Source organism: Trachemys scripta, chromosome 2 (genome assembly GCF_013100865.1).
Source record: "Trachemys scripta elegans isolate TJP31775 chromosome 2, CAS_Tse_1.0, whole genome shotgun sequence".
Taxonomy (NCBI): Eukaryota; Metazoa; Chordata; order Testudines; family Emydidae; genus Trachemys; species Trachemys scripta.
The window spans coordinates 195,495,529-195,508,378 of record NC_048299.1 but is presented as its reverse complement, the minus strand read 5'-3'; the positions used below and the strand labels follow the sequence as shown (position 1 = coordinate 195,508,378).

Genomic DNA, 12,850 nt, shown 5'->3' with positions numbered 1-12,850 from the left:
ACAAAACTGCTCATTACAATGAGATTCAGCAACTAAATTTTTTTACTTAACTCTAGACACACCCTAAAGTCATTTTCTATTCCTCTGTTTATGAATATTTGAGGGATAAAAGGATAAGGAGGATTTCACTACCAGGTCCTTGCCATAACGGGAATGGCCAAACAGCATGACAGCAGTTTGGTGGCCTGTACGTGAAATAAACTAGTGTCTTAGCCCACACTTCTAGCGCCTCCATTTATGCCCTATTTTCACACCATAACAACTATCTCCAGGCCTTCTTCAATGCTGCCCCACCTATGGAGCTCTTATCCAACTCCAGGCTGCAAAGACACTACTCTTCTTTTCATTCAGATCACTCTTGAAGATATACATTTTCTGTAATAACACAAAAAAGCATCAATGATTTAATAATATAAGCTAAAGTTAAAACCTTATTTATTTTCTCCTTTTGGCTTCCCATTTTACCTGGTCTACCATGCCTATTTTGCTTCGGTTGTAAACGTTAGGGCCAGGTGCTGTCTGGATTCTGTGTTTTATTCAGCTCCAAAAACACATCTGGCACTTAAACAATGATGATGATGAAAATGAAAACTAGTGTCCACAGCATAAGATCAGCCATCTACCTGGAATCTCTGCTGACAGTCTCTTTAGAGAGGCCATGGGTAAACAAACACAGAATCAGAGATCTATCTTCTCACATTAGAGCATGCCACTTTGCAAAGCTTGAGACACACCAAAGGGTACAGTTGCTGTGGTGGTTTGGCAATCCTCGATTCATTGCCATTTCCAAGGCAGTCAGTATGATGCTTTTCATAAGCAACAAATTCACTTAAAATTAATTTTAAGAAGATTATTTTCCCCACCAAAATGGTTTGATATGAAAGCAGTGAGAACAGTATATGATATTAGCAACAAAAAAGTTTTCCACTTATGAAAAGCAAGAGGATTTCCAATGTTGGGCTAGATCTTAAAGACCTGCTTCATTTTTACTAAAATTTGCCTGAGTAAGGAATGAGTAAGTACTCCTGGATCTGGCCTGTTAGTTATAATGAACTCCATTGTTCACCCCCGGGAATATGCATGATGCTAAAAATGAAGAAACCTAGCTCAGATGCAGTATTTTGAGCCAAAGGATGTTTATGTAGCAGACTGGCATGGCTCCATAAACAGACACATGCCCAATCCAGTAAAAATCACATTTTTAATTGCTCAAAAGCATTTTCTGAACTATAAATAAATCTCTCTGATGCCTCAAGCTTATACAAAAACATTCAGTAGCTCTGGGGACATCAAACAACTCTCCCTCTCTAGTCAGCAACCCAGTTATTCCTCAGTGTACTTTATAATTGACACCTAAAAGCCAATGGGCAATAAATCTTTGCCAAAAAATGGAAGAAATTATCTCTGTGGTTACACAATTACAGTATGGATGGAACCATTCTGAAACACATATTAACGTACAGTATTGCTAAGCCAAAAATTTCAAAAGTCATGAGTCAGGCCCCCTCCAAAAAATGAGATTTTAAACCATATTTTTGTTCTGATATTTTAACTCCCACTCTTCCTCCTCAACATATATGACAATTACAGCACTGCCAACTTTCGCAAATTCACGGTGAACAAGACCATTTTGCCCCAGCTGTATGAACACTTACTAGAGAATCCAACTACAATCAGGACCTATGGTGGGGGCACCAAACAAACACATAGTAAAAGAAAGCCCCTGTCCTGAAAAGCTTCTAGTCTTTTGCAAAACATAGTGGCGTGTTTGAATGGGGATTCAAACTCATCTCACATAGGGGTTACTAAATATCTATTAGAGGGGAGCAACTTTAATTCCTGCAGAATTGGGAAAGATACAAACTGATGACTCGCAGGTGAAAGGCTGTATACAGCATTAGCCACATCCTGAGCTATCCAGTCCCCAAAAGTGAACCCACAACCTTCAGATCCACCCAACAGACCTCTTCCATCCGAAGAAGTGGGCTGTAGTCCACGAAAGCTTATGCTCTAATAAATTTGTTAGTCTCTAAGATGCCACAAGTACTCCTGTTCTTCTTTTTGCGGATACAGACTAACACGGCTGTTACTCTGAAATCTTCCATTTCAGTTATACAAGTAGCTAGTGGAGGGAAGCATGTTATTTCCTCCTAGATGGATCAGCCCATACAGGGGGAGACAAAACACAAATTGTTTGGGTTAAACGGTATTCGTGAGACAGCAGTGGAATGCAGGACATTAGCATTCTTGATTTCTCCCTCTGTCTCTGAAAACATGGCTTGGACTAATGGTTACCAGTGGCAAGGCCAAATGTAACACCAGCCCTGTTTGGGTTGCCTGTGGTGGCTGAACCCAGGACCTCTGAATATAAAAGCATGAGCTCCTACCACTTCAGCTAAAGAATCAGCTCTCTTAGCATAGAAACAGTAGCAGATCTGTAAACCTCTAAATGTGGTTGAATTTATTACCTCTATATCGAGTTCAATGGGATTACTCACAGACCATAAGAGCTATGTACATAAGTCTTTGCAGGGTAAAGGACTAAATTTCTGTTTTATGAACTCATTCCTTAGCAAGTTTGATTAATCAAGCCCAAGATGCCTGTAAGCACAAATATTCCCTACAAACCTTATGTTCTCTATCAATTCCTGTAAACAGCATCGGTAAAAGACAGGATCAGGGATGGGAAGGGCTGACGGAAGCTTACCAGGTATATATGAAATGATTACGGAATTACCTGCACTATACACTTTTGTCTGCCAGATACCCCCCAGACATTTAAGAATAAATTTGCAGCCTAGTTAAACCACATCCAGTGTCTCCTCTCCTTCCAGCACAACTGGGCAAAAAAATATTCTTGAATATTTGCAGGTTTGTGCACTGTTTAAATATATTCATATTTGAAATGGATAATTCTTATTACATTAGCTCCTCAGCCAAACGAGATATAAAAATACCTAGCAGATATTTATTTTGGGCCAGATTCTGCCAGTCTTCTCACACTGAGTAGTATCTTATTCCAAAAGTAGCTCTATTCATTTTGTTACTCAGCATGAGTAACGATAGCTGGATCTGATCCACTGCTTTACTAAAGTGAGGTATATTACTTTAAAAACACTACCTGGTTAAGAAAGCTTCTTATTCACGGCTACCATAATATAAATTAGCAACTCGAGTAAATTTAACAGAATGCAATCTCACTTCTATTAAGGAAAACCAGTTATTCAGTACTGATAAATGAGTAATTTCTGCTGTCCAAGCCAAGTACATTTAAAATATAACTTTACTTAGTCTACTCTTTCAAGACAGAAATAACACTATCATTAAAACTGTTTTAAACACATTACTCCATTGATTCCCAATCAGGGCAACAGAATTAGTGTTTGCAACTGGTCTATTAAACTGTTACTACTTATTCTTTGTCTCAAGAGAGCTACTGTAGGTAATAAAACAGTCACTAGTCAGACACTTTTGTATAAGGAAAACCACTACCTAAAAAGCTATATGGTTTTAGAATTACTGCAAAATTATAGTTGCATCAAGAACAGCTCCTATTGCCACGTTTGATAACTTGGCCTAAGCAGTTATAAACCACCTCTATACTCAAATGAAATAACCTGTTATCTGCACTGATATGTCCTCTTTATAATTTTTACATAAAGAATGCTACACTGTGTTTATGTTAATGTCATAGTAATAGTCAATAGTAATTGATTTCAAGAGCTATAAACATTAGCGGCAGAGTTGAACAAACAACTACCCAAGATGAACAAACAATGAACCCAATGAATTTTAAATGCATAGGTTATTTGTGAATACGTTTTCCATTATTCAACCAGTTCCTTGAATGATTGAATAGTATTTCAGCAAGTAACATGTTCAGCTAATTTTTTCAGTCAATTGAATATCTTAATTTTTTTTAGCTTTAAATGGAGAAAATATGTCATTTTAGAGATGGATGAGATCTCAGATCAACAGGCAAGAGCATAACTCATGAAGAAAGGAGAATGTATATGCATTAAAACAGGAGGTAAGAATTAATATTATTGAGTTATTTTAGTGATCACATTTTTCTAGAAGATAAACATTACAGAATAAAGAGAGAAAGAGGTTAAAAAGGGATTTCATGTACACTATAGTTCAATACAATATTTTACTCCCCATTGTTTATAATAATGCACCCTCTCAAAACTTCTAAAAGAAAATTTCCACTATACTGATTTTGTCCATGCCAACATACTAACCTGTAGTCATTTTGTGAGTGTCTCCTTGGAAGTTGGAGGAGAGAAGACGAACAAAGGAAAAGAACCAGGGGGAAGGAAGAGGAGGAAATAGTAGAAGAGCCAAGGGAAAGAGAAAGATGGATGGGAAGACCCAGAGGAATGGGAATGGTGATTGAAGAATGTAAATGGTTGGTGGATGAGTGGAATGGGTCAGAGAGGGAAAGTGAGGAAAAATGGACAGAAAGAAAAAACACAAAAGTAACAATGAGATGGAGGGAAAAAGGCAAGAACAGAAAGTGAAAAACAAACAAAAAACATACAATGAAAGAGTAGACTTTAGTGAAAAATTAATTGGAGGGAACACATTAAAATAGGTAACAAGATTCAGGTATTGTATAGACTAAAAAGTGAAGTATAGCAAGAGAAAGGAAAGAAGGAAAGGAAAATATGGAGACATAGTGAGATGTTTATTTTTTCTACTTTGAAGAAAGTTTGCTTTATTTAACATTTTGACTATGATTTAATGGTGGTTTGGCTATTTCCAGTTAAAATAGCTATAAAATTTCCCCTTTTATATTTATATTTATACATACATACGATAGAGAAAGATATACATACACACATATATAATTTAAAAGTCAACAAGCTAAGGTATTTGAGCCTCCACATTCCACACATTTGAAGTTAATAGCAATCTTCCTCAGACAGTCTGTTATAACATTTTAAGTTTGGATTTTAAATTATTTCACTCTTAATAAAAAATGCACCAAGACATCACACTGTAGCTAGCTTATGAGCTGTGCAGTGCACCATGACATAAAATTACTATGAGACCATCTGAAATTTTTTGAAAGCACTCCCCACTGAAAAAGCCCTGTTGACAATGACACATATTGGATAGTTTTAAAGTGTATCCATCAAACCACTTCAGAATTTGTTTTAAATCCAATAAATTAAAAAACAAAACTAAAATGAGAGGATGAGGATGACAGTCAAAAAATATCACACGTGGTTGTTAGAAAATAACTATATTTAAGTTGTCAATCATTCTTGCTGGCACAAAAAAGGGCAGAAAAAGCAAAACATATAAAATCAACATGGTAACCGGATATTGGCTAGGAAGCTGCACCCGTATTCCCCTTCTAGGCTTGCTGTTTCCGTCTCATGTATCACCTTCAGCGCTTTTAAGAGAAACTTTAATCCACATCTGGGCATTTACTAACTTTTCATTTTCTCACTGTCCTTCTAACTTTCCACAGTAAAGATGACTGACAGTTTTACTTAGATTGGGATTTTCTAACATTTTGAGGATTTGCTTTTTATGCCTTTTTATTTTATTTTTCAATTCTGTTTTTGCTGGCTGCACTGTGCACTTATACATCCAAGCATAAACTAATCCCACCCATTTGGCCCCAGCCAGAGCGCTGCATTAATGCCACTCTGGTGTTGGGGGGATTGACTGGTTAAAACTACAGGGGCTTTGGTAAGGGGAAAATTAAGAGGACCCATAGTGGAAGTATATGAATTAGTGAATGTTATAGAGAGGGAAAGATGAATGCTCCTTTTTATTCCATAATACAGGAGAACAATGTTTTTAGATTAAAAGCAAAGGAACGATAGTTTGGGGATTAAGTTACTGAACTGGGACTTGGGATTTCTGAGTTCAGTCCCTGGCTCTGCCACACACTCCATAGATGTATTACCTTGGCCAAGCCATTTGGGTGGAATTCTCGAAAGCACTCAGCATTGACCTAACTCTGCTCCTATTGAAGTCAACAGAAGACGATACGCTTTTGAAAAGTCCACCTTATTCTTGCCGTGCCTCAGTTCTCCATCAGTAAAATAGGTTTAATAATACTTCTTTTCTGCCATCCTTTGAATATCTTGTCTATTTTGACTGTAAACTTTGTCCCTCATTATCTATATCTACAGTGCCTAGCACAGTGGGGCCCCATTCTTGGTTGGATTCTTCAAGTGCTACTGTAATCAAAATAATACATTAAAAGACGGGAACACATTTACTGTAAAATGGATTAACTAAATGCATTTTCTAACCTACATGTAACTAACGTGTGGAAATCAATGTGGCATGATATTGTTTTGGAAATTACTTTGAAGGTTTCAAAAAAGCATCAGCATTTACACTGACAGGGATAAAACACAGTGAAAGTCATAATTAATGGGTACGGTGAGGACATATTTTCCATAGTACAAGACTAGCTTTGATTTCCTTCTCCTCCAATGGAACTTGATGGGGAAAAAACCTCTTTTCCCCATAAAAATATTGTATATGTAGGTGCTCAAACACTTCAGTATTGTAATAGAGATCATATAAATAAGTGAGCGCATTAACTCTTAGTGAGACCTATAACAGAACACAGTACTCTAATTTGGTAAAAACAACCATTTGTAGTTAAATGATTTATCTGTGTGTTATAAATTGAACAACAATATTACAACTTCCTAAAAGTTTCTATTTCTCATCTCTTCTCCCCAGTAACGAGAAAAAAGGGGATAGGAGGCTGCACTTAGACAAAGTTAAAGATTCCTCAAGAAATCTTTTCAGTGAATTTAAGAAGAAAAATGTTTGAGGTCACTGACCGGGGGGCAGGAGGGAAGGGTAAATGGTGTAACTGCCAATTGAATTTGCATATGCAAGACACTGAAATGGTTGCTGTTTTTTAGCAGGAGTATTGTTATTTCTTCTCATTAAAACACTTGTAAGTAGGTTACTTGCTGGTTAATGTACACTGGTGTATGACTTGTTACTCAACCAAGTTACTATAAGCTAAAAAGGTAAGAGGCCGGTGTCTTTCAAACTGACAGTTGACTAGGATGACTCTCCTTCCCTCTCAGGTTCTCTCTTACCTATTGTTCAGAAGGTCAGACATAAAAGAGGAGAACACTGGATCAAATGCAAACTATTTTCCAGAAACACAGATTTTTTTTAGATAGATAGATAGATAGATAGATAGATAGTGATATGACTCTAGATTCTATGTCTATCTATATGAATATTAGAAGCTAGAGTCATGTTGAAAACAAAACTGCCAGACAAAAGCTATCCTGGGAGAAGGTCAAGACTACTGATGCTCAGGAAGGAAGAGGAGCCACACTGATCCCATCCCGAAACATACCAGATGGAGGTTGCCAGGAGAGTATAAACTGAACCAGACGGGTGGACTGAGAGTTACTGCTGAAAATGGAAAGGGGTAGTTCCAGATGCAACCTGGGAGACCCCTTTAGGGTGACTGATGTGGTAATAGAAACCCTGTATTCAGAGAGATGTTATAGGGTCTTTATATGGACCTGATGGTAAGAGTTCCGTAGGAGCCTAGTAATTTGAGATTTTTTTATGTTTGAAGTCTAGATTTCCTAGTTTGTTTCATTGGGGATGTTTATTGTATAAAATGGTGTGATTTTCCATTAACCATCACAGTGGTGCAGCGTGTTGTTCAAGAGAGCTGCTGTAGGGGAAGTGTGCTACATGCTCATGGTACCCACAGCATTCAAAACAAAGCCAATAATTTAGGTAACATTTTCATCCTACAACGTCAGCCCCAAGAGGGCCCCATATAATATCTTTTTCCTTCACTCCCATGTTGAAGAAGCTTACTTTTATTCTTCACCCCGCCGCTCACTTGAGTAAAAATAAAATGTTTCTTGAAGAGATACTATTGTAGTCTGAAGGTGAACTGGGAATACAATAACTGCTTTAATACAAGAGTTTGATTCAAGCCACATGATGGGGAGTTCTGAACTGCAGGGACCCGTTCAGAGATCTACCCACTAAAGCAGCTCCCACAAGCTACTGTGTGACAATATATATCACCGATAAAACACAAAAAGGAAATATTACCTTACCCCAGCAAATTTTCATTGACTGTTCAATTATCCTGAAGTTACAATACTGTTGCCCAGAAACTTCTGAGAACTAACTTTTACAGATTAACCCATTTGTTGTTGCAATATACTTCATTGGAATAACAAATATCCTATTTCTGAAATGGATTTTGTCTTTTCATCTCTGGAATCCTATTTTCACATTTTAATATTGAAGTGCGGCTGTTATGTGACATGTGGGTAATTTTATCTATGGTGCATTTAGTTATTCTGCAGCTGTAAAACTGAAAAAAAAAAAAAAGCTTTACAAGATCATGGTAATGGGGAAATCAGTGGGGTGCTGATGTCTGTATAGGTGACTAAAATATACATTGTTAAAAGAACGCTCCTTAGATGAATTTAATCAGATCAGTTACTCAGGAGTACTCACTCCAAAACCAGATTCAGTGAGTTTACATGACAAATTACAAAACCAGCTCACTTACCGGAGAAAAAGTTCAAACCAATGAAAGTATATTGAAGAAATACGTGTAAGACTCCATCTTATACCAACTACAAGATTTTTGTACATATTACATGTTATGTACCTTTAAAAAACCATCAGGGAAACTCTTACCTTGCATGGTTGTTTTTGTGGGTTCTGAAAATAGAGGAATGAGCAAGAGGTAGACGAGGTAGACAAAAGAGAGCCCATTGTAACGGAACACACATGCTGCAATGGAAAAAAGAGAGAGTATGTTTGTTAATCTGGCCAGTCTATCTTGGAATACTTAAACTTAAAGACAAATTGCATTTACCATGAGTTGCATATTTGACTAATGCTTATAGCTACTACACTTCTTCACATAAAAAGATAACTGTATCACTCTCTGTATTTGTTCTACAGAATCACTAAAGGTTCTATTTAAGGAAGAAATATAGTGGTTCAAAACATGCCTGCAGTATTATACATTTCATTTTAGAGGAAAGGTGGTCTTGTGGTTAAGGCAGAAGACAGAGTCAGAAGACCTGTGTTCATTTCCCAGATGCACCACAAACTTCCTGTTTGACCTTGGATGAGTCTCGCTTGTTATCTGTGTGTCTCATTTTCCTCATCTATAAAATTGGGATAATGCTATCTATCTCTCAGGAGTACAGCAATACTTAAATCATGAACATCTGAGATCCTCAGGTAGAAGGCACTAAATTCATACATTATTATGATTATTATTACTACTACTACTAAGTAATGAGGAAGATATGCTAAATTCATAAAGTTATACACTGTATCCAGTGAAATTAAAAAAAAAAATCCTCCATTTTCCTCCTCTTTGTTTTGGTTATGCAGAATAGAATGTAACACTCTTTATTATATTATAATTATTTTATTTTATTTTTAACCACTCAAAATTCTGGAACCAAAACTTAAGTTAGTGTTTATCCTTTAAAAAGCACTCTGCTCATTCCAGAATTCTTCTTAAGACCAAAGGTAAACACCATATGGTAAAACTGAACAAAAGATCCTGTAGTGAGAAAAAAAAACTGTGAAACCCCCATGTAAGATCTCCATGCCAGTGATATTTTAAAATCTCATGCTGATAACATAAATACAAGGTGTTTTGCAAAGGAGGCAGTTTATTAATGTCTTTCAGTGTTGCTTTTTCTTTTTTCATATGTTTAGCATTACTGTACTTTCACTGAATTGGATACTTTCAGGAGACATTTGTTCAAGAAGCAATAGCATTAAAGACAGTATTTGCAACTTCAGAGTTGTACATGCAGACTATGCTGCAAGTCAAGCATATGGACTTCTTTATTAAAAACTCAGCAGGATGTAATCCAACTGCATGGCAGATGTTAAAACGTTATGAGACCTACCACATTCAGCTTTTCCTATGAGATAAGCCAAATACTGAGCAGTAAGGAGCAAAAAGAAAACATTCCTATTTATTTACACCACAATCATGGAATGTAAGTAAAATCATCAAATCAATTCCCTCAACTAATTCCAAGATGACTAACTTTTGGAGGAAAGGTATTGGCTTACTCTGTCCATTCTGTTCAAATTTGTTTCCTAAATAAAAAGTTAGATTTACTAAGCCAACTTCATCCCTGGTGTATCATCATAATCTTGACTAGGGCTATACCAAGAATGAATTTGGCCTACACTCTGCATGTAATCAACATACTTCGATCTAGCCTGTTCTGATCACCATAACTTCTGTCCCACCCTACTTATAAATGGTACAATAAAGAAAAGTTTGGTTATTAAAGAACCAAAGTTATACAGTAGTTGTAATTTATGATTGCAAAACTGACTAGTGTTTTGTACAACATCAATTGCTGTGTGACTAATTTCTAAACTGACAGAGATTACTCTGATGTAAAAAACTACATGGGTCTTCTGTATTCTACAGCTGCAGAATTTACCTGTGAAGCCTCTGTGACCTTCAGGAGTAGCCTCAACTAGGACTGCTAGCAAGGAACTCCCAAGTTCTGTTTCCAGACTACATTAATTCTGTCTGTTACCAATCAACATCTCAATAAAGCCTACATTTTCAAAAAACATCCACTAATTTTAGGTGCCCAATTTGAGATTTCTAGGGCCTGATTTTCAGAGCTGATTATTCCCAACAACTCCAGCTGTAATCAATGGGAGCCAAAAGGGAGTGTACCAGTCCTCTGAAAATCAGGATCCAATTATCTTAAATTTGGAACAATTTATGCATATCTGCAAAATGGTATAATGCTTAGAACACGGGTCTGTTGTAAGAGCTGATATTCGTACATGGTGGAAAGTCATATAATCTCTTAGGTATGTTCAACTGGAATGAGGAGTTAAAGCTGCCTGTTGAGCTATAAAACTGGGCCAAAATTTTCACAAAAAGTCTTTTTTCATTAAAATTCTTAGAAAAATAATTAAAATTTTGAAATATTTTAACCAATTAACTATCTTGCCTGCAGGTGCCACCACAAAACAAAAATAATAACTAATAATTATATAGAAATATGTTTGCCAATTTTTTCTAGCATTTAATATTTTAGTGGCTTAATTATGTTTTGCTGTACTACATCTTGCACCAGATGCTGTATAAAGGCATTTAGTTATTGTCTAACTACCCAATCCTGTAGCTCTTAATCACATGAATAGTCCCACTGATTTCACTATATTAGTATATTAATATCCTCCTTCTGAACAGACTACAGAGCAGGGCTGCCTCTTTTTTATGTTTGTACAGTGTCTAGCACTATCAGGTCAGGGCCTCTAGGATCTCTCATAACAATAAAAACAACAGGTTTCACAGCTCAGTCTTGTCTACCAAAGCTTTCACCAATGTGCTGTTGTAACTTACATGGCAGGCATTGCCTTAAACATTTAGAACCTTCATTTAAATCCAAGCCCATTCCAGCAAGTTGTTAATATTTTATTTAATAATAATAATAATAATAATATTTATTTAGTTTCCTGGCGGACCTATGTTAATTTTAATGTTCCCAGAACACTAGAAATAAATCTGTAAGAAACAACTTCATTGCTAAGTCTTAAAAAAAATAATTCAATCCATTCACTGTTTTTATCTCTTATTGTTTAATCTCCATTCATTCAGTATATTATTACGGAAGAGATTAATGTGCTATAAAAGCAAATCTGTTGGAGCAAAAGCCTACGGTCCCACACATTTTTAGTGAGATAAGAGATCATTAAGGAACAACTGCAGTGTATTTACTCTTCAACATAAAATTATTTGTAGAATTTACAGATTCTTACGGTCCAGCCCTGAGAACCAGTGAGCAGTAGTAACCACCACTGAAATCAGCAGCAGGCTCATACAGGGCACATTTTCACTGCACAGTTAATGCAGGTGTCATTGGCACCCATGTCTGAGTATCCAGATTCACCTAACCCAGGTGTGAGTGTTCCCACAGCAAAACTCTACCTGTGTTACTGCGTCCGCTCTATATCTACACTGCAGCTGAGAGTAGGGTGACCAGATGTCCCGATTTTATAGGGACAATCCCGATATTTGGGGCTTTTTCTTATATAGGCTCCTATTACCCCCCACCCACCGTCCTGATTTCTCACACTTGCTATCTGGTCAGCCTAGCTGGGAACAAGCTTCCCACCCCAGGCAGACAGATGTGCTAGCGAGGCTTGAGCTAGCGTGCTAAAAATAGCAGTGTGGATGCTGTGGCTTGGACTGCAGCTCGGGATCTCAAGCCCATCCAACCCACTAGCCAAGCTCCAGACTGATCTGTAATGTCCTCACTGCTATTTGGAGTGCGCTAGCATGAGGCTCACTCCCAGCAGCAGTGTATACATGCTCCCCCGTTTCTGCACGTGCCAGTGTGTGTCTGGGGCATGGTTCTGAGATGCTCTAAGATTCTCTCCTTGTCTATCCAATGGTAATTGCGAGAAGGGCATTGGAGGACTATCAGCACTCAAAAAATGTAGCCTGCATTCTCACAGCTCAAGTTACCGCAGAAGTCGGGCTCTAATCCATTCCCCCAGGGTAAACCAGCCTAGGCTAAAAGCACCTATCAACCTGGGTCAGAGGTTCTTCTGTGTGGACGGTAGGGAGCTTGGGTTAAAACCCAAGCAAGAACCTGTGTTAATTGTGCAGTGAAGAAATACCTATAGTAACAAAGGATACACTGTGATGCACTGAATGCAATTAAACCCATCCTCTATATTCTGAGTTAGCAGTTATAAGCTCTGATCCTGCAAAGAAATTCATGTAAGCAGAGTTTTACTCCTGCACAGAGAAGCCAACACAAGAATAAGGCTGCACGCATGAATAACTTTG

General features: G+C 37.2%; 1 protein-coding gene across 1 annotated transcript in view; it reads right to left on the bottom strand.

The window, feature by feature from the left end:
• The window catches only part of PIEZO2 (piezo type mechanosensitive ion channel component 2), a gene marked incomplete in the record, with an annotated part of 436,326 nt that overhangs the window by 339,642 nt on the left and 83,834 nt on the right, over positions 1–12,850 (bottom strand). The window contains 1 exon segment of the mRNA XM_034762599.1: positions 8,683–8,778. Coding sequence (XP_034618490.1) covers positions 8,683–8,778 — 96 coding nt within the window.